General features: G+C 31.2%; 2 protein-coding genes across 4 annotated transcripts in view; one reads left to right on the top strand and one right to left on the bottom strand.

The window, feature by feature from the left end:
• The window catches only part of LOC100165633 (kinesin-like protein KIF19), a 57637-nt gene extending 35423 nt beyond the window's left edge, over positions 1–22214 (top strand). For 2 of the 3 annotated variants that reach the window (XM_029487086.1, XM_008187775.3), the window contains 11 exons: positions 9437–9547; positions 10965–11162; positions 13005–13349; positions 13616–13857; positions 14837–15061; positions 15781–15944; positions 17861–18015; positions 18088–18301; positions 19098–19230; positions 20197–20304; positions 21757–22214. In XM_029487086.1, the coding sequence (XP_029342946.1) occupies positions 9437–9547; positions 10965–11162; positions 13005–13349; positions 13616–13857; positions 14837–15061; positions 15781–15944; positions 17861–18015; positions 18088–18301; positions 19098–19230; positions 20197–20304; positions 21757–21913 (2052 nt within the window). In that variant the 3' untranslated portion in view covers positions 21914–22214. The remainder of the gene's footprint in view (positions 1–9436; positions 9548–10964; positions 11163–13004; positions 13350–13615; positions 13858–14836; positions 15062–15780; positions 15945–17860; positions 18016–18087; positions 18302–19097; positions 19231–20196; positions 20305–21756) is intronic. The other variant, XM_029487087.1, reaches the window with a different exon arrangement.
• On the bottom strand, positions 2554–3663 carry LOC100161201 (uncharacterized protein). The gene is given in 2 exon segments (NM_001205111.1): positions 2554–3127; positions 3579–3663. Coding segments are annotated over 2 exon segments (396 nt in total). The 5' UTR covers positions 3591–3663; the 3' UTR covers positions 2554–2743.
• Positions 22215–26841: the final 4627 nt, after the last annotated feature.

Below are 26841 nucleotides of genomic sequence, written 5' to 3' on the forward strand. Positions count from 1 at the left end.
TATTGATATAAAAAACTAGAGTACAAGTATTATGACTTGAGAAGAACTGTTTATCAATTGATTTTATCATTTGTATGTACTTCATGGACCATATAATGTACCAAATGAAAATATTGACTGAAACATCGGAGACCAAAGGGCAAAGATCTTAATATAGTAGACACGCTGATATTAATTGGTAGCTGATAAATGAACTTATAGCCATTGCATATCATTTTGTCTAAAACTATATATTGATTTTGATTAAAATCAAAAAAAATTGACTCAGATCCACAATCACATGTAAACTTAACTTATGAAAACTTTTACAGAAAAGAATTTCTTCATGTTCTAGACACATTAATCAGTTTGTCAACAAAAAATTTGAAATCTTGTCTGGTTTGTATTCAACCACTTTTTAAAGTATTATCAGTGCCTATAAGTTCAAATATAACACTATAGCAATAAAAGATGTAGAAAAAGCATTTGCCTTATTTCCGAAAAACTGTGACATGTCTAATGTAACAGATTTCCATTGAGCATTATGTGACATAAATATATTAAGGCTGCAAACTTAAAATGTTAAATCATTGGTTAACGTATGGATGTAGCCAATTAATTAAGTACTATATAATTTCTATGGCTAATGAACTTTGTCGACCAGTCACCACAGCTTCAAATGAACGATGTTACAGCAAACTAAAATTAATCAAAAACCATTTAAGAACAACTATGACCAGTTCCTGGTTAAATGATTTGATTATACTTGGTTCTGAGAAAGACATTTTGGATAATATTGAAATTTGAAATGACACATATACAAATATGGGCATCGTCAAAGAAATTCTGTGTAATATATATATTAATTTATTATAATTTTTGTTTTTTTTTTAATGCACATTCTGACAGTGTTTTATATTAAATGATTTGTAAAATGTAATAATATATTATAATGCTTATTTGTTATAAAAAATAGTTATTATTTTATGATGCCTATTTAAAAATAAAATAGATAGATACTAAAAAATCGGCTTAGATCAAAAACTCTAAGTAAAATGGCAATATTGTTGGTAAATAGTGATTTAAATAATTGAAAAATGTCTCTAGGTCTAGGATTTTGTTTATTCTTTATCATATGATACCGAAACATTATTATAGTTTTATTGTTTTGTATATAAGCTGATCACATTAACGGTTTGACGAATTCTTACTCTAGAACAATAACATAATTAGTAGTGAATATTGAAAAATAAATATAAAAATATGCTTTTATCAAGATTTTATGTTTAGTGCCTGTACACTAATTATGGAGCTCAATTTTATACAATAGATCGTGCTATAAAAAAAAAAATCATAATTTTGACGCTGAGTTTTTGGCTTTTTGTTTCAACGTAGTATGGCATTTTAGAAACAAAAACTTGTCATTTTGAGTATAGCAAGACAATTTTTTTTTGGGTATTGTAATAATATTATGCATGAATTTTAGTCATCACTTTCGTTAACCATGACCCCTCAAAAATATTACCTAACGCCGGCCCTGACTATGTCCTGGTCAATTCATTATTTCAGTGTTACGGTGTATATATAAAACCGCTTTTTTAAATTTTTAATCCATAAATGCATTGATTAGTGTAAACTTAAGTATTTCATATTATGTTACGAGTATATGTATAGATATAGAGCTATTGGTATTTTTTGGTACTATGTATTTATTTTTGGAATACACAATTTTTCTTAAACGTCATAACTATCACAATTTAATAATTAAACTATTATAATGTATTTTTTTGGAATGTGTATTGAATTTTAATTACATTGTTAATATTCGAGTCCTTGTAACTGTGCCACAGAATACGAATACAAAAAACTTAATCTTGAGAAATTTTTAATTATTATTTTATAATATTTTGAAGTTTTGGGTTTTTAGAACGATTATTTCAAATAATAAATACAGTAGAGCAACTAGTATAAGTACATGTATATGGGGCTGGTTTTAGGGGGACATGGGGCCGGGGCCCTGGGCCCCAACAAGAATCAATTAATAAGAGAACCCCACAAAATAAGTACCTTTTGCAGTAAGTTGTTCAATTTTATATGAGACCTGGGGCCTCCACAACACTAAATCCGGCCTTACATGTATGTAACAGTTTTTTATACCATATTGTAATCACAATAATCACATCCTAGAATTTCCTAGATACCTAGTTATTTGGCCATAATAAGTGTAGAATATATTAATAATATATATATAGGCAAGTACTCTTACAAAAAACACAAAAACATTAATACCTACAAAAAATTAATTCTTTAAATCATATAATTTTCTTTCTTCTAATTTGGTTTGAATCTTCACGTTTTCTTCTAACAGCAAGGTATATAATATAATTATAAAGCCAATTCAATGAGTCTGTGATGTTTTTATGGAAAACGACTGTCATACTATATTATAGTATGCGGTCTACCGGTGAATTTACGAGTATAGTGTGTGATCCACCGGCGATTTACGAATATAGTATTCGGCCTACCGCAAGGCGCAAATAAATAAATAAATAATATTATAGATACAATAAGTCATTGGAAAAAATTAAATTTTTATTTACATTTCAACAAGACATATTTTTGAATACATTCCAATCAGGGTTAAACAATATTTTATTTTTATAAAGTTATTTAATTTAAAAGTAACTCGACGGGGCAGCAAAATCCATCACGTCGTACTTCTTTCCGAATATAGCTGAGAGTAGTCACGAGTGAAAGCGTCCGTTCATGGGTAGTACGTGTACGGGGAAGCCAGGGTCTTGGCTACGTACGGGTAAGTGGTGTACGATGAGACGTACGGGGCGGCGTGTGGGGAAGCAAGTGCGTAAGGGGCGGCGGCGTATGGAGCGGCCACGTATGGGGCGGCGGCAGCCACGTAAGGTGCAGCGGCGTACGGTGAAGCGGCCACGTAAGGTGCGGCGGCGTATGGTGCGGCAGCCACGTAAGGTGCAGCGGCGTACGGTGCGGCGATGGCCACGAACCGTTTGCTACGATCGGTGCCCGAAACGGAAGATTGGGCCGACGTCGAAGCAGCCGACGATTTGACTTCTTCGGTTGCGGGAGCGGCAGCGGCGAAGCACATGACCGCGGCGAGAACTGCGAAAGTCATCTGAAACACGCACAATTTGCAATTTTTTTTTAGTTATTTAGAAGTTAATGATATTTACAGGTGGTGATTAGGTATTAGGTAGGTGTCCGTATTAAAGCTGGGTACGTGGGGTAGAAAGAATATTTAAAACAACCTGATCGTAATGGACTTCCACGCATGAACGTATGGTATAAGCGTCATCAGGTTGTTCCGAAACATATATTAGAGTTATAAATTGTTCAATTGTTGTAAAGTATTAAGTAAGATCTATAATTTGTTGTTTATATATACGTATGTAATGATACATAATAATAATTATGTGTATAATATTGTGTATTAATAATATTCAGACACGAGAAATAAAAAAAAAGCCGTAACAATATAGGTAGCACGTATATCATGGTAGCGAAATGTTTGACGATTGAACGGTTTCGTTTGAAATATTGAACGGAGAACTTATGATTCGACTTACTTGGAATTGCATGGTGATTTTGTTTATGAGTTGGCTTGATTTTCTGCGTTGAATGAGTGCGACTGAAGACAGACGAATGACTGATACTTACACTAGTCGGATGATCCGTTTTATACCATCCGCGTTTACACAGCTCTCGGGGACAGTGACGCCCATCGGCCATCATGGCCCATGAATTACCATTCTGCGCACAATATTCATGTCCAATTAGAAAACGGACACCGGTGCCAATATTATGTGAACAAATCATATATATGACTTATAGTCCGATGTCGTTGTGACCTTTACACTCCGGGTTAGAGACTCGAAGTTACAGAGGTGCGGAAGATATATTATATTTTTTTATATCGTTGTTATGTTGTTTGCAGTGTGTGTGGCATTTGCTCGCATATTTGGCTGATTGTATACTGCCTCTGTTGACCGTTTCGTAAAAATGCTTTTCTACATAATATAATATTGACTTAGATAAATAGGTATACCTACTTAATCCGATAGGAAAAATTATAAAATTATACCTACGTCATATTATTGTAATATGTTTGTTTTATTTTTGATCTGAAAATACGATCTTTCAGACGTGGTGTTTGTATTTGTTTGATATTTTAATTTTTATTTGATAAGAGTAGATACAGTATAGGCTGATTGTAAAGATACAAAGTCGGTACCTGAAACAAAAAGTGTTCGCTTAATCCAAGACGTTGCATGTACACATTAATATTAATTGTGTATAGAGATTAGAGGTGCTAATTGACGATTTATGCATCATACGTTGTAATTTTATACACACTCACATGATAAAACATTTCAGATAGGATCTAATAAGTAATAACCATGATTAATAATTAATAATTACTAATTAGTAATTACCAATCGGTGGCTTTAGTGCAGCAACGTTTTCATATTTAAGATTTTATTATTGTACCTATACCTATTGTATACTTATTATTAGTTTATTACATCATCAGTATCCTATTATATATGTATTATATTTAATAATATACAGTACTTATCTATATTACTGGAAATATCGTGTTGTCTGTGACGATGACGGTTCGAAAATGATCGAAACAAAACTATTTTGTAATGCCGCATTCCTACCTATACGACAATCCACACGCAATGGCCATGTTTAAAAAATAAAAAAAAATATGACAATTGTGATTTCGGTAAAATATTTACACTTATAATAAAAACTCTCCGGTTGAAAATAAAGTCCAACAAAGTCTGAGGACGAATAATCCAACAATGTCCAGCAATAGTTACCTACAAATGTTTGGATATACATATTTCATAATATGTGTTTGTTATGTAGTGCGTCATATGACGTTAACTTAACGAGGGTAAATTATTTGTTACCTAATGATACATATCTTAAAAACCTACAAGTACTTAGTACCGGTTTTGGTGAGTTGCGGCCCGATCCCTATAAATTAAGTACGAATTGTGGCCCGTGTTTATGAAACAGACGTACGAGTTGTGGCCACATTTATCACTTCATATCAGCCTATCAGCGTTACCCAGAAGACACCACGAGGAGGTTGGCTTAGTCGTTTCCCAAAAATTTGTTTTTTTTTTTATTTTTTATTATTATTTATGTAAAAATGGCAAAATTTATGGTAAAATGAATTTATTTAGATTATTGGTTGGGCAAAAACTTAAAACTTAATGATTTAACGAAATCAAACTACTCTATTTCTTTTTGTGCAAGCTTTGTCATCTGTTGTCTTATAAATGCTTCTTTTTCATATATTTTCTTCGTTTTTATTCCATTGCTTCTACATTTGATATACGTTTCTGATTGAATTTCTACTAACACATCAATAGAATTATAGATGTTAGGATGACTAGAGTAGAACGATGAATTTAGGTGTGAATGAAAACTTCCGAAGCCGTTAGTCGTACGGCTACAGCTAGCAGAAAACTGTGCCCAAATATTTGGGAGAAACATGGCATCCAGAGATATATAGTTTTCGAAAACATAATCGGTAAATTGTACAACCAGATCATCTTTAGCGGGCAGTAATGCTAAAAAGTCATCCGTGAAACAATCAATGACGTTGTCAGAATACAAAAATGGCAAACCAAAAATACATTTTAAATAATAACTTAGATAGAGATACTGCCGATACTGCTGGCACAAAATAAATAAATTTCCCGGGCCGCAACTCACCTACGGCCGATTAAATTATATTTATTAATATCTTATTAGTTATTTAATGTTTTATTATTATTTTTACAGTACATAATGTTATATTAGTAAGATAATATTTTGTATAGTAGAAATCAAATGTAGACATCAAATCTCTCTAGTGTAAAGAAAAATAATATTCACAATTATTAATTTCCCATGTGTCAACAGTGAACTTCTTATGTGGTGTTTGATGTTTCAGAATAAAATATCATTTTCAAAACCTCGTAATATGTGCAAAATCAATATACTTAATATACTTTTTGAATAAAACAATGTTTGGTGAAAACTCTATATATGGCGAGTAACTTACACAAATAAACTAAATAAATAATTTTATTTATCGCGTTTTCGAAATAACTTCAAATTACATTTTTACATTGGCAAAATATGTTAATTTGTGCTGTAGGTTCAATATATTAGATTGTACACATAACTAGACCCCAGACAGCATTTTATAACAATAATAGTATAATAGTATTATAATAACGTTATACTAATATTATTTGTGATTATAATGTTATAATAATATTATTAAACAAAAAATTGCTGTCTGGGACCCCATACAGCAATTTAATATTATTCAATATTATTATAACATTAAAATAACGAATTAATATTAGTATAACGTTATTATAATACTATTATAATATTATCATTACAAGATGCTGTCTGGTACATCTCTTAAAAAAATTATGATTTTTCTCAATTCTTTTAAGTGTAACTCACTGCGGTAAGTTCAACTCAGCCACCCTGGTGGGTTAATAAATCCTGTATTGTACCAGACGTTGCCGTTTTGAACACCAAGGGAACCATTTTTTATACCATAAAATTATCATATGAGGCATGAGTCCACATTTTAGCCTATTTAAGCATGGGGGTCCGCGGCAGCCTTAACAAATAATATACGTCAATAAGTGACACAAGTGTATTACTAAAATACTGTTGAATTATTATATTTTTTTTCGTATTTAATATATTTTATTATATAAGAGTTAGACCTATTTTATCTTTATGACATCGATGACGAGGTATAATGGAATTCGATACAATTAAGTGCAGTGTTAGATAGATACTAGGTGTTTCTACACCTATTGATTCTACACCAAATTATGTTATTATTAATATTTATTTATCATTTTTTCTTGTTCGTACGAAATATGTACATGCGTACAGCACTGTATTCTCGGCAGTCATAAATTTACTGCCGCTAAGTGCAGTTGATCGATTGTACTCAATTATAGATTTATATTACATTTGTATAAAAAAATTAAGTGTAATAAAAATAAATATAAATGTGTATGTTGTGTCATGTCTACTTATGTTATTAGTATATAAAATAATTATTATAATTTTGGCTATGATAACATGAGATGTTTTGTATAAAAAAAGGTATTCGAAAAAAAATTAGTGAGGGGTCCGCGATTTCTAAAAATGTTTCATCAGGGGTCCATGAAATACAAAAGGTTAAGAACCACTAGTATAGTCTATTTGAACATGAATTTTTAATAATTCGTGTAAGACGAAGGTAGTTAAACTATAACCTTTAAGATAGACTGAAATTTTTTCTTTGTTGAATTTGTTTTTCATATTTTATTATGTAACATGTAAAAAAATCTTTTTTGTATTTGTCTTGCCCAAGATGTGGTTTCGCAGTATCGGATGGATGATTCTACCATAGACGTCCGTAGGGGGCAAGCACGGGTATTAGCTCCCCTGGCACTTTCGATTTTTTTTAATTGAGTAAATAATCATAAATTACTATACATAATATAATGAATTGAAAGTGGTTATACGAAAAAATGGTATCCATTACAAAAAATCTCGTTAATCCATATGTTAACAAAATATATTATATAATACATAATCATAATTAGTGATGAGCAAAACAAGACCAAGACCAAGACTTTCAAAATCTTGGTCTTGGTCTTGGTCTTGCGGACTCAGTCTTGGTCTTGGTCTTGGGTATACACCTTAATATTGGTCTTGGTCTTGGTCTTGCAGACTCGGTCTTGGTCTTGGTCTTGGTCTTGCGCAAGACTCTTGCAAGACTCTTGCTATTTTCACAAAATATATAAAAAAAAAACTAAATACCTGTTATAGCTGTGTGTAGGTTTTTTGCCATGATATCTAAGATGAAACTTAAGTCCAATATATTACATAGTATATTCATAAATCAAACATTAACATAAAACAAGTCAAACAATTTAATTTTTATTATACTCGTTTAAAACTTTGCATTTTAAATTATGCTTATATTATTTTACTTGTATGAATCAATTTACCAGCATAATTAACTTTTTAAGTTCCTATTGCATTTATAATAAATATCAATGGATTATTACTAATAAGTAATAACTAATTACTAGTTATTGATCAATATAATGTTTATAAAAATTAAATTGTTGTTTTTTTAATGTTCACTTTAACAAATAATAATATTAAAAAAAAACTGTATGGTTTGTTCCAAATATTAAATTGCTTAATAGTTATATTTGTTATAATAACACTATTTATTATTTATAATTCTTTTATTCTTCTTTTATTCACCAGTGTCCGGTACAATAGTACCAAACGTTTAAGTTTCTTTTAATATAATATATTGGCAATAAACCATTTCTGTAAATCTTATTAGGTACAATTTATTTTTAGATAAATTATATTATATTATAATATTTCGAGTAATATATAATGATACCTACCGTAGTCCGTAATGACTTTCAGCAATTATTAGTATATTCGATTCAAAGTAGGGGTGTATTATGGACATACATCATTCTATTTTGACAACTTTCGACGTCTTTATCGATTTTGGGAAAATAAAATAATTTTCCAGTAATTGTTAATTAGTATGAAAACTACCCATGTTATTTTGTAATATTAATCCTCATTATATTTTTAATCTTTTTTTCAATAATCGCCTTTTCCTCGAATACTGATAAAATGTCATTACAATACAAATAAATTCTTATAACCTATTTTTGTTATAAATTATTAGTTAATGGAATCTAGAATGTGTTTTCGGGGAAAAAAAAAATTTGCAAGACTGCAAGAGTCTTGTAGTGATGATCTTGTTTTGGTCTTGGTCTTGCAGCTTCGGTATTGGTTTGGTCTTGTTCTTGCAAGCCTAATCTTGGTCTTGGTCTTGCTAGACCAGTACCATCTTGGTCTTGGTCTTGGTCTTGGTCTTGCAGCAAGAGTCTTGCGAGACCGCAAGACCAAGACCAATTTTGCTCATCACTAATCATAATACATAATACATTTTCTACATTACCTATTAATTATTATATATTAACAAACTTGCCTCCCTAAATATATTTCTGCGAGTACTTATGGATTCTATCGTTCTAATGTTAGAAATTCGTCTAAAAAATGTTCGGTCTACTCGTACAATGAACGTATACCCTGATACTCATATTAAAGTACCTATACCTATTTGTTAATACTTAATAGTGACAGTAAGGTAACTTTACCACTTTGGTAGCAATAACGACGATACCCACACCTATATAATGAGGCTCTCGTCTATATAATATACCCATACCGATACGATTTCCATATTAAACTAAAAGAGTAACTGACATTATTTATAACGTAAAAACCAATATTTATCATTTGCCGTGTTATCGTGTTGCCGTTTTTAAGCTGATTGATTGCATTGTTTTTTCAGACTATCGTCGTCGAGGAAACCGAAAAAGAAAGAGATGACGTACTTCGGCAAAAAAGAACGGGACAAAAGCGTTATGCATTCGATGTAGTTTTCGATGAAGATTCCACTCAGGTAAAAAACACAATGAAACCTATAATTTAACGATGTTGAATTCATTATTAAAACCATCCCCTGCATGATATAGTATATGATAATGCCGACAACGTCAATAATTATTAATATTTAATACATTTATGACCCACTATACCACCTGTACATGTATTTTCAATGCCATATACCATTTTGTTATATACACATTACCTATATTAGTACATTACATTTAAAAATTGACACACAGTACAGATAGGAGGTGATGCAATCATATATAATGTGCATTATTATGCGTTTGTAAAATGGAGACAAAAAATAACGAAAAAATAAATTTTATGATGCATAAAATATTAAATTAAAATTATAGGTATATCTTGAAACAAATGTTAATATTACTCCGGGTTTATTGAAAAAAATTCAAATCTAGTAAACGTGTTATCTTTGTATAGTTATGAATTATGACAATACCATATTGATATAATATAGTGTATCAAATTTCCAAGGCTGGGCAAGTTAATGATTTTTTTAACTCAGTTAAGTTAAGTTAATATGCACCAATAAAAAAAAGTTAAAAGTTAAAAGTTAATTTAACTATAGGTTAACTCAGTTAAGTTAAAAGTTAATACACACTTTTTGTTAACTTTTTATTAAGTAAAAAAAAGTTAATTTGTTTATACAACGCTAACGTAATTAATTTTTTTCCAACCCAAAACTAAATTATAGATTATAGTGTTTATATTTTATACAGTGTTTCCATATTAGTTAAATTCGAATTATATACTTTTTTTACTTTAAACAATTCACGGTAAATATTTTTTGACATGAAAACGAAATATACTAAAGTAGTGAAATATGATAAAATTAAAAACAAAATAAATTAAATTAACTTACTTCTTGAAATGAAAAATTAACTCGTTAATTTCACGTTAATTAAAAAAGAAATTTAGTAAGTTAACAGTTAAGTTAATGAAAAGCCAAAATTAACTAGTTAAGTTAAAAAGTTAATATAAAATTAACTTATTATCTTAACTTTAACTTTTTAACTCGTTAATGCCCAGCCTTGCAAATTTCCACCTAAAGTATCACTAAAATAAAATTATTCCTGGTATAATAAATAATTAATAATAATTAGGTTATTATTCATTTACGATTTTAAATGAGTTTGAACTTAAAAACGATCGAATACAATTATATTTTACCTATATAACCTAATAATAATATTATGTTTAATAATTTGATACACGCGTACCTACGTCTATACTTTATACTATTACACGTATAAATCCAAAGAGCTATAAGTCCGCGGTTCACTAATCACTCGTATAGGTATAATAAATAAAAAAATATAGCCATAACCGTGGCTCGTATACCTATATATTAAAACGATGATGATGATGATGATAACGGCGAGTAATTTTTTTTTATTAAATTTGTTCAGGACGAAGTATACGAAAAGACGACGAAGAGCTTGGTGAAAGACATACTCGTCGGTTTTAACGCCACCGTGTTTGCGTATGGGGCGACGGGCAGCGGTAAGACACACACGATGGTTGGACACGGCGGCGAGACGGGCATCATGGTCCGAGCTATAAGCGATTTGTTCGACATTGTGAGCAAAAACGCTTACCGATACACGGTGAGTGTGAATAAAATATATTTTAAAAATATCGACGACTGCTTTAAATACTATATAGTAATTATAATAATATATTAATATATCGTACGCAATGCGCACAACACGTGTCTCGTTTTTCGGGTACATTGTCTTCGCATCGATCTATGTATAGGTACTACCTAAGCCTACCTATTATGTATATGTATATTATTATTATAAATTATATAGTTTACCGCGCGCTTATTATAATGTATGATTAAATGAGTAATATATGTTATGAACAGGGTTGTTATATTTAAAACATAAATTTAAAATATTTGTCTAAGCGTTTATAAACCGAATAATACATATGTTTAATATTGTGATTCTTTGGTTTATTATTATTAATAATAAATAATAATAGGTACTTCAGAAAAAAAAGTTACAGTATTAAATAATTGTATCTATTACCATCCTTCGTTTTAAACAAAAAATACAGGATTTTTTTTTCAAAAATAAAAAAATACACCAACTCTGGTTATGAATATTGCACAGTCATGGTCCCGTCGTTTGCTATGTAATATACAGTCAGTAACTCAAATGAGAAAATACATTCAAGTTATTAAAAATTTCGAGATACCGAAACAAATGGCATTTTAAAGAGAACTTTTTTTATTTGAGGCATATCGAGAATTTCCAGTCTTCGAGACGTCAAGGTTCGAGTGTTAGCGAGAATCAACTAAAGTTGATTGTTGAACAAATCCTGGTATATTGGTACGTCGAGGTACTTTCTAAATCTGGTTTAAACTTTAACGGCATTCCATATCATATAGATTATAGGTAGACGATATTAACAAATACCTGAAAATCTGACCTCTAAACATTTCATAATATTGTAATTCATTGACTGAGTGAATATTTCTGTTTATGCATTCTTGACATGTATTATTGTATTCAATGCGTAAAATGTTTTTGAAATATTTTAACCTTCAAATAAAATTAACGGAAGTCGATATTTTACGTAATATTAATTAAATTCAAAACCCCAAGCGCATAGTATCTATATTACTTAACCCACTACAAAATCGTATACAAATATACCGTGTATATATATCATGTATTTATGCACATTTAATTAACAGAATAATTTCAGTTTTCTGAAATTTCAATAACAACTTAACTTATGTAATACGGAAATTAATTAATTTGTTAAACGATGTTGTTATACCTTCATTAATGTTTCATTAATCGCCGCAACCGACGCCTTAGACCGCTCGGCCACCTCGTCCCCCACTTGAGTTATTTATTCACCGATTAAAATGTATAACTAAATTAGACTCTCTATATTATGTCAACTATTTAGATATAATATTATTATATCTAAATAGCATTCAATAATAATAATGATTAATAAAATGTAAAGAATTGTACGAGTCCACATATTATTCTATAATAAGCACAACAACAATATTTTTATTTTTATTATTATAAATAACGCTTCAACAAAAGGCAAAGACGAATAATAATCATATACTCACATAAAATAATATAATTAAGATATTACGTTCGAACTTCCAATTTATTTATTTATTATTTTTTTTAGGCAATCATTACGCGTGGGTGCTCCATGGTTCGAGCATAAAGCACCCATTGAAGCACACATATAAAACTTTTGTTTTTCTTTGACACCCATTGACTTTTTGATACAGTTTATTTATAGGTGTAATGATGTATATTCTATACTAAAATCTTTTAACCCATTTGTGTAGATGTCGTTTTAAACAAAAACGTTACCTATCACTTCGCAAGGTTTTCCAAAAATTATTATTTCATTATTAAAATAGTTGTACGTTATATACTAATATTGGAACTATGGGTGCGCAGGTAAAAATGTCGTACTTAGAAATATACAACGAGAACATCCGGGACCTCCTGAATCCGGCGTCGGGTTTCCTGGAGCTCCGTGAAGACACGTCCAGGAACCGGAACATCCAAGTGACCGGGCTTTCGGAAGTCGTGGTGGTGTCCATAGATGAGGTGATGGGGCTGCTGCACCAGGGAAACCGGCAGCGGACGGTGGAGCCGACGGGCGTGAACAAAACGTCTTCCAGAAGTCACGCGCTGCTCAGCGTAACGGTGTGCAAGGCCTCCAGGACGGCGACGGCCGTGCGGCAAGGCAGGCTGTTCATGATCGACCTGGCGGGATCCGAGAGAGCCAGCCACACCAAGGTAAGGGTACGGGTCTGGACCCGGGGACCCCCCCACCTCTGGTAACGCCACTGCGGGGACGTAAAGATGTGTCACGATATCCGCTGAATTTAATATAACATACAGTTCACTTCCCCTACGTAATTTCAGGAGCTTTTTTTCTTAAATTAAAGATTAAACCATTGCACGTTTTAAATTACGATTATTATAGAATCAGTATAATAATAATAGTATGTATACGGTATACCTATAAATGTATAATATTATTAATATTTCCCGGATTTCAGAACCGAGGAAAACGGTTAAAAGAAGGGGCACACATCAATAGGTCTCTGCTGGCCTTGGGGAACTGTATAAACGCCCTGAGTGGAGGAACGAACCCGCGATTCGTAAACTACCGTGACAGCAAACTTACCCGGTTGCTTCGTGAGTCCCTTAGTGGAAATTGTCGGACGGTAATGATCGCACACGTCAGCTCAGCGACGTCACATAAGGACGAGACCAGGAACACCTTGATCTACGCCGCCAGGTGAGTAGTATTAAAATAATAATTATTCATCTATTCGTATTATTTTTTCGCTTAGGTATCTGTAATATATTTATCATTTTACAGTCGTAAATTGTCGACAAAAATTAAAGATTCTTTTATAGGCATCACTTAAAAGACTATACTCATACACATACTGTATAGACTCATACACAGCCATATCACAATGGCATCACTAAATTCACCCATCGTTTTAGGTATATCGGAGAGGAAAATGCAATTATGAACTATAGTTGTAACCGAATCATAATAAGGTTAGATTATTTATAGGGCTGAGACTTTTATGAAATGTAATTTTCTCCTGGTGTTATGATACGTAACTCAAGTTGAAAATATATTCTAACCTTTAGGCAATAGGTACTGATTATATTAATGATATTTTGAAATTTTTACACATTCAACGTTAAAATGAATTTTTCCATGTTTTTAGAACTTCTTTCACAATTTATTTTTTTAATACAAACGTAAATATTATTATAATAAAACGCACTATATTGACAGTGGTATAAATGTAATATACTGTAGGTACTCAATACACACTGACCACCTTGCTCATTTCTACCATAAACAAGAAGCAATTGATACATAATCGTTAAGTATTTGATACTAAATCAATGCTAGGATAATCAAAGAAGCAATAACAACACTTGAGTATTTATTTATTTTTAAGTTTTATTATACACTTCAAGTGTCATTAATATGAAAACAATTCACCATTGTACTAAAGTCTAAAAGTCTAAATTATATTACTTTTTAAACTCTATAATACATTTTTAAAGATTTTCAAGGCATTTATATATATTTATTATATATATTAATGCACTCTAAAGTTATGATCACATAGCTGGTATATTATCCACGATATGTCCGAAATAATCCCTGCGTCGAGCTTACTGCCAACCTGTAAAGCTAGTATATATATATATAGAAGTTTACAGAGTTCATTTATATTTTCTCGCAGAGCCAGTGGTATTTCACACAAGGTCGAGCGGAACGTTTTGAACGTGTCGTTTCAGGTGAATCAGTATAGGTCAGTTATATCGGACCTACGTAACGAAATCTCACGGCTGAGAACGAAACTGGACGAGGGTCGGACAAAGTCTTCGAGCGGCCAGCACAGCGATACGCCTGTGAACCAGATAAGAGACCAGATTGTAGGCACGTTCCGCGAACAAATGAAGCTCAGGTACAGTGTCTATAATCTATACTGCAGTTTTGGTAAACGCTGGACCGGATATAAGGTGGGAAAACTGGGGTTTCATCACCGTGCGTAATATTTTCTCATTTTTTTTTTGCGTAAATTATATGCAGCGATGTATTTTTATTTTTTATTTAATACAATATATTAATGATGGATCGACCAAGTAGGAAACACAACCAATGTATATGCCTTGTCATTTTCATAATCGAAAACAAGATGAGTGAATCCCGACAATTAATGAGTTTCACATAGAGTTCATCTTAAAATGTTTGATTAAATCCAAATCTATGACATTTTCAGAAATAGTTAGAATTATATGCATAATAAACATTATATGAGCGGGAGCTCAGCGTTCATGCAATTGTTGGTAAATAATTAGAAATTCGCAGAAAATATTGCTGAGGATAACAATATTTCACAGCCGCCCTTCTCATGGCACAAATCTTCACTTAAAATTCTTTGTATATCGAACGCTATACTCTGTTCAAGTTAAAAAAACAAAGTTAGCGGTGTCGTGGAAATACTACCGGGCAGGTATACAGATAATTGACTGGATGCGGACTATACAAACGGGTGTTGCGTGACTGCGGCCCGACGAAAACTGGTCGCCGTCGACTGCGTTTCTTAACTTGAACAGAGTATAAGTCACTCCATGTAGCTTTACAACCAATATACGTCGATAATGGCCGTGACAAACTTTACAGGCGAAAGCTGATGGACATTGACGGACACTTGTTGTCGTTGGGCGTGGAGGCCGAACGACAACACCAAATAATCAGCCAATGGGAGTCGAGAAACAATAAACTGTACTGCCGGAGGACCAGTAGCCAGCGCAGGCCGAACACCAAGGGTTCCAACAACACTTCAAGTGAGACAACAGAACAAGAGTACACAAACTATATGAGCTGCATAACCTAAATATTTTAAGAGAATTTGATTTGGCGTTTCGGCCAACTCTATTCCTGAAATTAATTATTTATTACATAACAAATTATGTGCCATCATCCAGCGCATAATTTTTTTTATCGGCTAAGCTGTTCTGGTTCTCAACGCTCCTCATTATATACATTAATATTTAAATATGTCTCATAAAATATATATGTAGATAAGTACTTATTAATATATGTATCTAAAGGTGTGCCGGTTAATGCTCAAGTTAAGCAAAGTTAAGTAAACACAAGACACATAGGCGTGCGCAGGATTTTGTGTCGGGTGCAGCATACATTTTGAACCGGCCCTAAAGAACAATAAGCAGCCCACTTATTTCCTTTATATTATAGCCCACTGTGTATAAAATTTAATATTTTATACGTTCATATAATCACTTGTGTACCCGAATCATTATTATAGGGTATACCCCCCCCTCCCAATATAAATGCATCACTCTACGACTTTACCTATAGCCTATTATGGTTATAAGAAATATAGTAAATTGTAAATAAAAAGTAATAATATTTTTATGTATTATAATATATTACTCTATACTTTTATAATTATATTAAACATCACATAGGTAATAATATAACACTTATAAGCATATAATACCTAATTAATAATAAGTATTTATTCATTAGTCATAATATTGGAACTCTTAAAAATTAGGTACGTAAAATAAAAAAAAATAAATAGACTTACAATATAAGTCTGCGATTACTACTTGCAAGTGTTTAAACTCATCAATTGAAAGTTCTTGTTCGACAAACAAAAAAAGAAGTGCATCCAATCTTTTTTGTGACATAGTATTTCTTAATTTGTTTTTTATAATGCTGAGTTTTGAAAAACTACGTTCACAGCTACAACTATAGTCACTGAAATTGTCACAAACATTTTAAGACAAAGAAAAAAATGCTTAATACTGTTTTAACCAATCGAGCCATTTATGTACAGAACCTGAGTTTGTTTTTGGTGTATCTTTTTGGTGTATCTTCTTGGTGTATTTTCATTTGAATAACATTGAACATTTATATTTTAATTTAATAATAAACTCAATATGTTTAAAATTATTCATTATATGTATATACCTTTCAAATAAATATCTACCAGCCCACTAAATCCAAAATAAATTGTCAGGTGCAACGAAAGCAGCATTCGCTGGTCCCGTGCGCACGCCTATGACAAGACCGTAAAGTTAGAAGTTAATACTTAGCAAATGACAAATTTAACTATCTAAGTTTAAAGTTAATACCTATTTTAAAAACTAAAAATATTAACAAAACTCGGTTAAAAAAAAATTATTTACTTTTTTGATTGGTATATGGACAATGAACCACATAAAGAATATGGTTTGTTCATATACTACATAGTATATACATTATACATGTATAATATAATTATTGTATCAGGAAACATATTTGACAGAAATTAAAACATATTATTATAGTATTATAATTATATTTATTTAAAGCCCTATATACTTTATATGAATCCATTAAAACCAAAAGTTTCAAAAACATTTTTAATTTTAACTATTAATGCCTAATGGACTATTTTTAAACTGACTAAAAAAGTTATGTTATTTCAATAATTACTTAAACTAGTTAAGTTCTTAAGTTGTTGGAAAAATAACTAGCAAGTCAAGTCAAACATTTCAAAAAAAATTAAACTTTTTAAGTAGATAGTACTTAGATATAACTTGATGCAATAACGCCCATATTTGCAGCTCTACCTATGATTATACTATAATATACGTATCATAACCTATACAACATTGTGAAACGTATTTAAATATATTATAATTATTCCAACGGAAGTATAATTTAATAATAATGTATATACATTACGCAGACACGGATTCCTTTGACAACGACCAGCTAAACATGCACCAGGCGTGGTCGGACCTGAGTTACATTGAGCACGAACAGGAAAGGTACGTTGCGCTGAGGTCCAAAACAGTGAGCGAACTGGACGCGGTCCGTCAACAGGCAGTGGCCTTAGAGAATGTAATAAACGCTTGGTGTGTTCGAGGAAATCGGCGAATATTTTATTTAACAAATCCATTTTCTTTCCCCTAGAACCTTCCGAAACGTTTGGATTCGGAGACGGAACGCGAGCTGCTCTCGTTGATATGTCGTGTGCACGAATTGGAAGCCGACAAAATGGCGTTGCAAGGCGAACGGCTAGTCGAGTCATACGAGCTGCGCCGCAGAGGAGATCTGTTGCACAAGATGCACCGGCAACAGCGCATAACCGACGACATTATCACGAAACAGCGGCAAATCATCGAAGGTATAAATGTATAATATAGTATAATATTATAATATGTATCATGTATGTAATGTGTTCTGAGTCGTACTGGGGTTGGACACGCTAAAGGGGTGGGAGTGTGGAACGATGTGATTCCCTTTAGCTATATTATATTATAGGAACTTGAGTAGGTATTAGGTATAGTTATTTACTTATTTTGAAAAGTTATGACAAAGATCATAATTCTAATAGTGCGGAGTAATGTTTGGTATAGGTAAGTACTATAATATTTTAATATAACATATTTATACATGAGAACATATTATCAGTTACGTTTAACAAAACCTTGACTATTTACGGGCAAAGGTCAATATTTTTTATCGTTAGACTACTTCTTCCTCATTACAGAAAAATGTAAATATGTATATGTAGCTTATGTATTTTAAGTATGGCCAGTGAAATGCCTAAAGTATATTATAGATAAAGATAATAGATAAAAAAAATAGATAATCATTCTTTTTTTGTATTTTTTATGCTCGACATAAAGTATGAAGTGGCTTAACCAGAAATCTCCCAAGGGGGGCCACTAGATTAAATACCATATATATATATATATATATATATATATATGCCAGTATACTACACAGACCAAGGGAAGGGACCGGGCCCCTAAATGTATTACTTATATAGATGTATATCTATAATATATTACCTCCATCCAAACATGCTTTGTGTTTTCATAATATATTTTAACTTTTATATATGCATATTGAAAGAGACAGTTTCCTATGTTATATAAAGAGGATATTTTACTATGGTTGGATTTCTGATTCATCAGGTCAAAACATGCCGTTACCGACTGATCTGAAAGAGCTGTACCGGTCGTACCAGCAAGAAATACACGCCAACTCGTACAATACGGACGTAAACGCTTTACCACTGACGTCTACCATGCAGTCAATCGACAAGAGGTACCTATACACTATTGTTATTGATAAATTCGAACCTAAACAACAATTTAAAATATATACTATATAGCTATAACCCGTATTGAAAATCAATGTTATTAATAGCCATATTGGCGGACTTTGACTGCGTCTCACCTATACTTTGTCCAGCGAAAGAAAACGCCACGGAAAAATCCATTTTTCTGCGCATCCCCTGCGCGCGACACCCTGCCATGGAGGAATCAGTTTCTATAGCAACGTGACGCGGGGGTATTCGCAGAATCGGCGAGTTCTCTTACTGGACAAAGTATAGCCCCCCGTTATTCAGCAGTCAATTAAAAAGGTATCTTATTAAAAAAAAAGTATATATAATAGTCATACGAAGTTAATTTTTGTAAAAAATAAGTATCGTGATTTTTTTTACTAAAAGTATATTTAGAAATAAATGTGTATAAGTAATATCCTCATTATATTTTTACATAACACTAACTGAATAATCCGGCTTCGTTTGTGAAAATGTGTACTCTGTCGTTACAAAATGTATAGAAAAAACTTTAAAATTATAATGATTAAACATTTTAAAAATAAAATTTTTTTTAAACGTTATTTTTCAATAATATGCATTTATGTAAAAATATTTTCTAAAAAGTTTAAACTTATCGGAATAATGAATGCAAACGCTTAATTTAAGAATGGGGTACTCCCGCGCACTCACCTGCATATCTTTATCCTTCTGATTAAATAATCACAGTCCCTCCAGTTGTATAATATATTTTGTTTAACTTTATAATATGCTGCTGTAGTATATACAGTTTAATCATTAATGTCTAATCCTATAGTTCAGTCGCTTCAGCATTGTACTCGCTTATACTTACCTATTTACCTATCATGACTACCTAAATAGTTGCCGAAACTTAGTGCACAATTATAACATAAACAATAATAAATTATAGGTATAAGTACCCTATTAATATGTGCTATAAATTGCAGTTTCGAGAAAGCAACCATCGACGACCAACCAGAAAAAAATCGGACGTATACCGCTGAAAGTCGCGTTCAGCCGATTACGCCGGAATCAAGACTATGCACGACCTCGAGGTACCTATAGGCAATATACAGAGTGATTAATACCATTTAAGCAAATATTTTCTGGCGATACCAACTTCTCTTTTTCAAATTCATACCCACCCTTTTCCCAAAAAATTGTATATGCAACATTTTTGGAAACTGTCAATATATTATATCAAAATTTTAACAAGTAGTTTTGAGCTATTTAATTTTGTGCATTCTATCAGTTAAGGATAATAATCATAAGTCCATGATATGATAAAATTATATTAATATACGAGTATTAACATTTACAATAGAGTGGAAAAATATATGAGTCAAGAACAATTCTGATTCCGTAATGAAATTGGGACTAGGGAAGCTTTATTTAGTACCTACCTATACAAATACTTGATCAACGGTGCCGAGACATCAACCAAAAAAGTATATTTGTGCTTCATTGATTTCAAAAAAGCATTTTACAAGGTGAGACATGAAATACCCTGAGGTTTTACAAAAAAATTGGTATGGTTGGAAAATAGATAGAAAATACATACAACACACAACGAATTTTATTAACATCAACAAGCTAATATTAGAAAACAACACACTTTCTAATGACTTTAAAATTCAGAGAGAAGTTTCAGATAAGTTGCTTTTCAATCTATATTCAAAAGAAATAATGTCAGAAGATGATGCGGAGGAGGGCATAGTTTTAAATTAAAGGGTTATTAACAACCGCTAAGATACGCAGAATGCAGATGACATTATTTTGATAGCTGGCAGCATAAAATACCTACAAAAGATACTAAACAAAGTATAGTAACAGCTAGGGAAAAATTGGTTTAAATTTAAATACCCGAAAACTCATATATACTAATACCCCCTTAGATTTTACAATGAAAATAGTTATCTTAATTGAAAAAAAAGTTCGAATTGCGCTAGGATATTTGAACATTTCTTAAATGGTATAAGAAATCTAAGTCGGTACCTACCTATTTTTAAATATGATCCTTAAGTACCTGCCTATTTAAAATTCCAATTCGAATAAATGGATTATTAAAGGGAAAAAGGGAATGAGCATGTTAGGTGAATCACTCGGTATATACCTTTTTTATTTTATACATACTATTAATGATATGTATAAAATGCGTGTGTACCTATATAAGAATACATATTAATGTGTATTCTTATACACACGTAAATATTAACATAATATAAAATTGTATTTTTATTATTTTCGTATACCACGCGCAGATAGTGACAAAACCGTTTTCCTAACAATATTATTATTGTGTTCAGTTGCGCCGAAATAAATTTATTAATATTATGTATTCGTGTAAGACAACTGTGACTTGTGAGATCATACCTTGATTATAGAACTTATAATTGGTCGAGTTGGTGAACCTTCGATGATGAAATTTCGAACCAGCAAAACATAATATTAAAATATATTATATTAATATAATATTATGCTATAATATTGCTGTCTGTTCGTTACAGCAACGAGAGCTTGGCTGCTGGCTTCGACTGGGAAAAGGACTCCGGAAGCTTGCCGCCTATCAATCAATCGACTGTTGTTCCACACTCCAGAGACGAAATTCCGTCGCCCGTTCCGGCTTCCGTGCTATTTCCCCCGATTTCCAATCGCTTTCGATAAAGTTTTTCAATTCTTCCCGTTCCCCAATTTATGTCGAAAATATAAATAAAAAACAATAGGTTTAATATACTCGTATTATACAGTATACACGTCCGTACGGCATCCAGACGTCGCGTATCTCATAGTATATAGGTACCTATTATCCTGTCATTTGTTTTTTCTTCAACTTTAATAAATTGATGTCATTCATATAGATATTAATTATTATTTATTTTATTCACTAATTGTTATAAAAATGGCAGTTCTAGGCCATACTGTGTACTAACCGTTTGTGCAAAAAATAAATAATTATTGTATTGGGTATATGACTATGTCTGTGATCTGAGGTATAAAATAAAAGGTACTCGTTTAGCAAGGCTGGGCATTAACGAGTTAAAAATTAAAATTAAGTTAATTAACTCGTTACTTTTTTTTCAAATTAACTTTTAACTTAATAAGTTACTTTTTTTCAAGATTAACGTGTTAACTTCAAGTTAATTTGATTTCAAAAATATCTAAATTAAGTTAATTTTCGTCCAAAGAATAACGCACATTTTTTAATGTGTTTTTACTTTGATGTATCATTTTTAATTTACCCAGTAATTTTCTTGGACGTAAAGAAAAACTATCTAATTAACCATATAAAATGACTGGAATTTTTTATTTTTGCAAATTAGCAAGTTTTAACTTTACACTAAGTTAAGTTACTTTTTTTTCAAAGTTACCTTTTAACTTAACGAGTTAACGAAAAAAAATAAGATTAACTTTTAACTTAACTTAACTTAATTACTTTAAAATAACTTAACTTAACAAGTTAAAAAAAATCGTTAACTTGCCCAGCCTTATCGTTTAGTATATGCTACCTACCGCTATTTCGTTGGTGTAGTATGCTACCTAACGTAAAATCATACCTGCCAAAAAACGTTTACCTACTGATTATTGATTAATTACAAATTAACAACAATAAAGATTTATAACAATTTATTAACTAATTTATAATTAAAATGTATCAAACTAAAATATACTTAATGTATTGCTGATGTGTGATGACTTATATGATCACCGGTGTCAAGTATATTATAATATTGTTACACGTCATCATTATATATTATTATTTTTACATCAGAAAACTTCTAAAAATTCGTGTTACGTATTAATGGACCACCACCATTCTTCTTTTAATCGTCCGGCTAACAAATCTGTTGCTTTTCGGGTTTTAATTCCGTATATTAAGTTTTGACATGTCTCCATATACACTCGATCATTTGTGTTTGTGCGCCCGTTGTAGGATCAACAAAAAACGTGGAATGATTTACGGTTTCATGATAATAACCGACAGCTGGTACTATAATATCATGCTCGTCATTGATCTGAATAATTTAGCTATAATTTTGTACAACTGTTATAATACGTTATTTATCGTAATAACTCAAATGCACTCTCCAGCAATAGAATGAAATAACATAAAAATTCCTATAGTAGGTAGCATACTACTCACATACCTACAGTTTTTTGATAGGTAGCAAACTAGACGAATACCTTCCAAATAAAACAATGTACGTTTTTATCGGGACATATTATGTCAAATTATGACAAATTATGTTATAGTAAATATTTTACAATATTTTATTATTGTAAATGTACATGCAGGAAAATTTGGTGCAAAATACGGTTGATAAAAACTTTTTTATTTTGGCGTAGATTGAGCTGTATCAAATACGGATAAATTCCTTTTGACACAAATGGCTAATTACTTATTCCTATTTCACCTGTGTTTGTTCAATTATTTAATGTATAAAGTAATTAATTAAATTAAAGTAGGTAGTCAGATTGTATGAAGTCAAAAAGTAGTCAAATTACTATTTGTAGTAAATTACTATATTTATAGTTTAGGTATACATTGTTTAAAAAATCATAGGTACGGTACCTATGATACCTACTATAATACCTACTATTAGCTCTAGTCAGTATTTTACTCAACCGTACAAAGTGTCAGTCCTATTTATATTTATATTTTCTAATTATGGGGCCGTTTGCTTGAAATTAGCACCCCGCAGAAAAGTGTTGATCGAAACGTAACTTAGTACGTAGATATATAGTTGCTGTATCTATACAATTTCGTATTTATGTTTAAATATCTAATGTTACAATATTGTTAAATATTTTTGAAATTATGGCAGTTATTATTTTTACGGATGAATAATTTAGTATCTATGCAGAATAATAAACATAAATATACCTACCTAGGTAGGTACTTAAAATGTTGATTATTTGTAATAGTTTGTGAATTTGTCTACGAAAATACGTTATCGCCTTTACCCCTATCACGATCGACTATTATATATTATACCAATCAATTGGTTATAGTAAGTTATAAACCTATAGGTACCTACATAACTTATATGCATGATTAATATATTTTATTATAATATTGTAACTTGTAACTTGTAAGTTTTTAATGTGTTTGTTTTTAATTTTGTATGATTGGCAAAATACCATACTCAGATTAAAACGAATGCAATATTTTAAATATACAATCAACAATATAAATTATATTCAACGTTTTTCAATCGATTTGTACAATTCATGTATTGTCGCTATGTATGAAATGATATTATTTATAAATGTACCTACCTGCTTGACATTGGCGAAAATAACACACAGTTTTGTGGTGTCTTCTCCCCCCCTCCTACCGTATTATATTCTAAAAATGATATAAGTTTACTACTAATTAGGTACAGTCGAGTCTTGATAGCTCGAATCTCAAGGGGAATAAAAATTAATTCAACCTATGTATTTATCAAGTTACATACCGCAAACACAACTTAAAACCACTTCAAGGGGCAAGAAAAATATTAGTGATATCGAGGCTTTTGACCAAGGCATTAAGGCCACGCAAGTCCCTGCAGCCTCCACCCTATTTGCGCCAATGCTACTTGCCACCATTATACCAATCTATAGTTCCTACTTGTTTCCTTGTTTCGTATTATTACCTACTTAATACTTACTAGGTAGGTACCTAAATAATAAAACAATAATATTCAAATATGAATAATAGCCACCCTAACCACGAAAATATATATAACAAAAACACTCGCCATACTCATGTGAAAAAAACGCTAAGTATAAAAAAACGGCTCTAAAAGTATTGTGATATAATTTTATTGGTAGCCAAATCTTTGAACTATAGAAATCATTTATGTTAAAATAATCTGCCAAAATTGAACTTAGCTTGGCGACTTTAAAACACTTGATTACACTACCTATTTCATATATATATTTGGCTATTTCAATGATAGTAGACTATATCATTATTATGTACCTAGTCATTATGCTACAGTATTTTTAATTTTTTCTGTCAAATTAGCGTGTGTTTTGCCTATGTGTGTATTTTAAGGTGATCTTTTCTTTTTATACTTAGTGCGATCCTACCGGGTTGTTGGAAATACACGTACCACCTAGTTAATAAACTGTTATTCCGAACGTTAAACTTACAAGAACTGTTGGTACTATTCGATGGCCTTGACGCAGATAAATAATAATTTATATTTTGTGTTTGAAATGATAACTATGTCGATCATTGTCACATACCATGCTATTTATAAAGTAATTAATTTAATTAGGCATTAGTATCTACTAAACATTAGGTTAAATTTATTTTTGCCAAAAAAATTACATTTGAAAATGTCATTGTGACAACAAGGCATACCTATACAACGATTAAATTGAAACAGGGGCGTACCCAAGGGGGGGGGGGGGGTCGGTCTGGACCCCCCATAGACTAAAATTTTAAACTATTAAAAATTATATTTTAATACATCAAGTTACATTTTAATTGTAAGATTACGGTGTTATGCTTATTTCTTTTACCATTTAAAGAGTTTATTAATAAACATTTTGTTGGTTTTTCAATGATATAATTTTTTTATACGTTTTACATGTTAAAATAATTTGGACCCCCCCTTTGAAAAATTCCTGGGTACGCCCCTGAACTGAAAGCAATATAATATTATTGTCAAAATACTCAAATTATAATAGATACCGACAAAAATATACTTGCGACAGTAACGTAGCTAAATAGCCTATACAGAATTCCGTATTATCGTTATTATAAAATATTTGAAAGATTTGAAAATTGAAACTATTCAAACTAATAATATATTAAATAGCTATTGGCTATTGTACATTTGAAAAATAAATAAATAATAATACACATCTCATATTCTAATCTCATAGGTTTTTTTATAATATAATTTTAAAGGTAACGTTAAATGAGGCCGTACTCAATTTACCTCCACCGCTACAGTGTGTTACAGCACAGAGGACGCCACACACGCATGTGTTGACTATTCTTACAAATGTTAAACATAGGCTCATAGCGATAGCCGAAGCGAAAACTGTTTTGCGCGGGAAAGAACTAAAGTTTCACCACATTAAAAGGAGAACTTTGGCTGTGAAATATCGATTTTATTTGTTCGATAGGTATAGGAATTACAAAAAAAGTTATTAAAGTTTAAAAACACAAAAATATTGGATTTTGAAAAAATAAGATCTTTTTTCGTATGGGAAAGTGATGTCAAACAAATAAAAACGATATTTCACAGATAAAAAAGATTTTCAAGAAGAAAAATTCAATATGTATCGATATGGAATAGTTACGTACCGACTCGTATCGAAGTCTGAGTCCGATACGGATGTGGTACGTATCGCTGGTATATTGCACGTGTTCTATATATTTGAATGTTCTCAACTACTTTGTATATCAATTTGGAATCTTAACTATCACTACATCCCCAGTGGTTCTATCCCACTCTAAACAGTTTTTGGTATGTCGTACATTTGTAAGACAAAGAAAACATATGCGAATGTAACATCCTCCTAAAGCGAGTTAATGAAGAGTTATTCTTGAGTATATTAAGATGTACAAACAATTTACAATTTTAAAATAC

This window comes from Acyrthosiphon pisum, chromosome A1 (genome assembly GCF_005508785.2).
Source record: "Acyrthosiphon pisum isolate AL4f chromosome A1, pea_aphid_22Mar2018_4r6ur, whole genome shotgun sequence".
Classification (NCBI taxonomy): Eukaryota; Metazoa; Arthropoda; class Insecta; order Hemiptera; family Aphididae; genus Acyrthosiphon; species Acyrthosiphon pisum.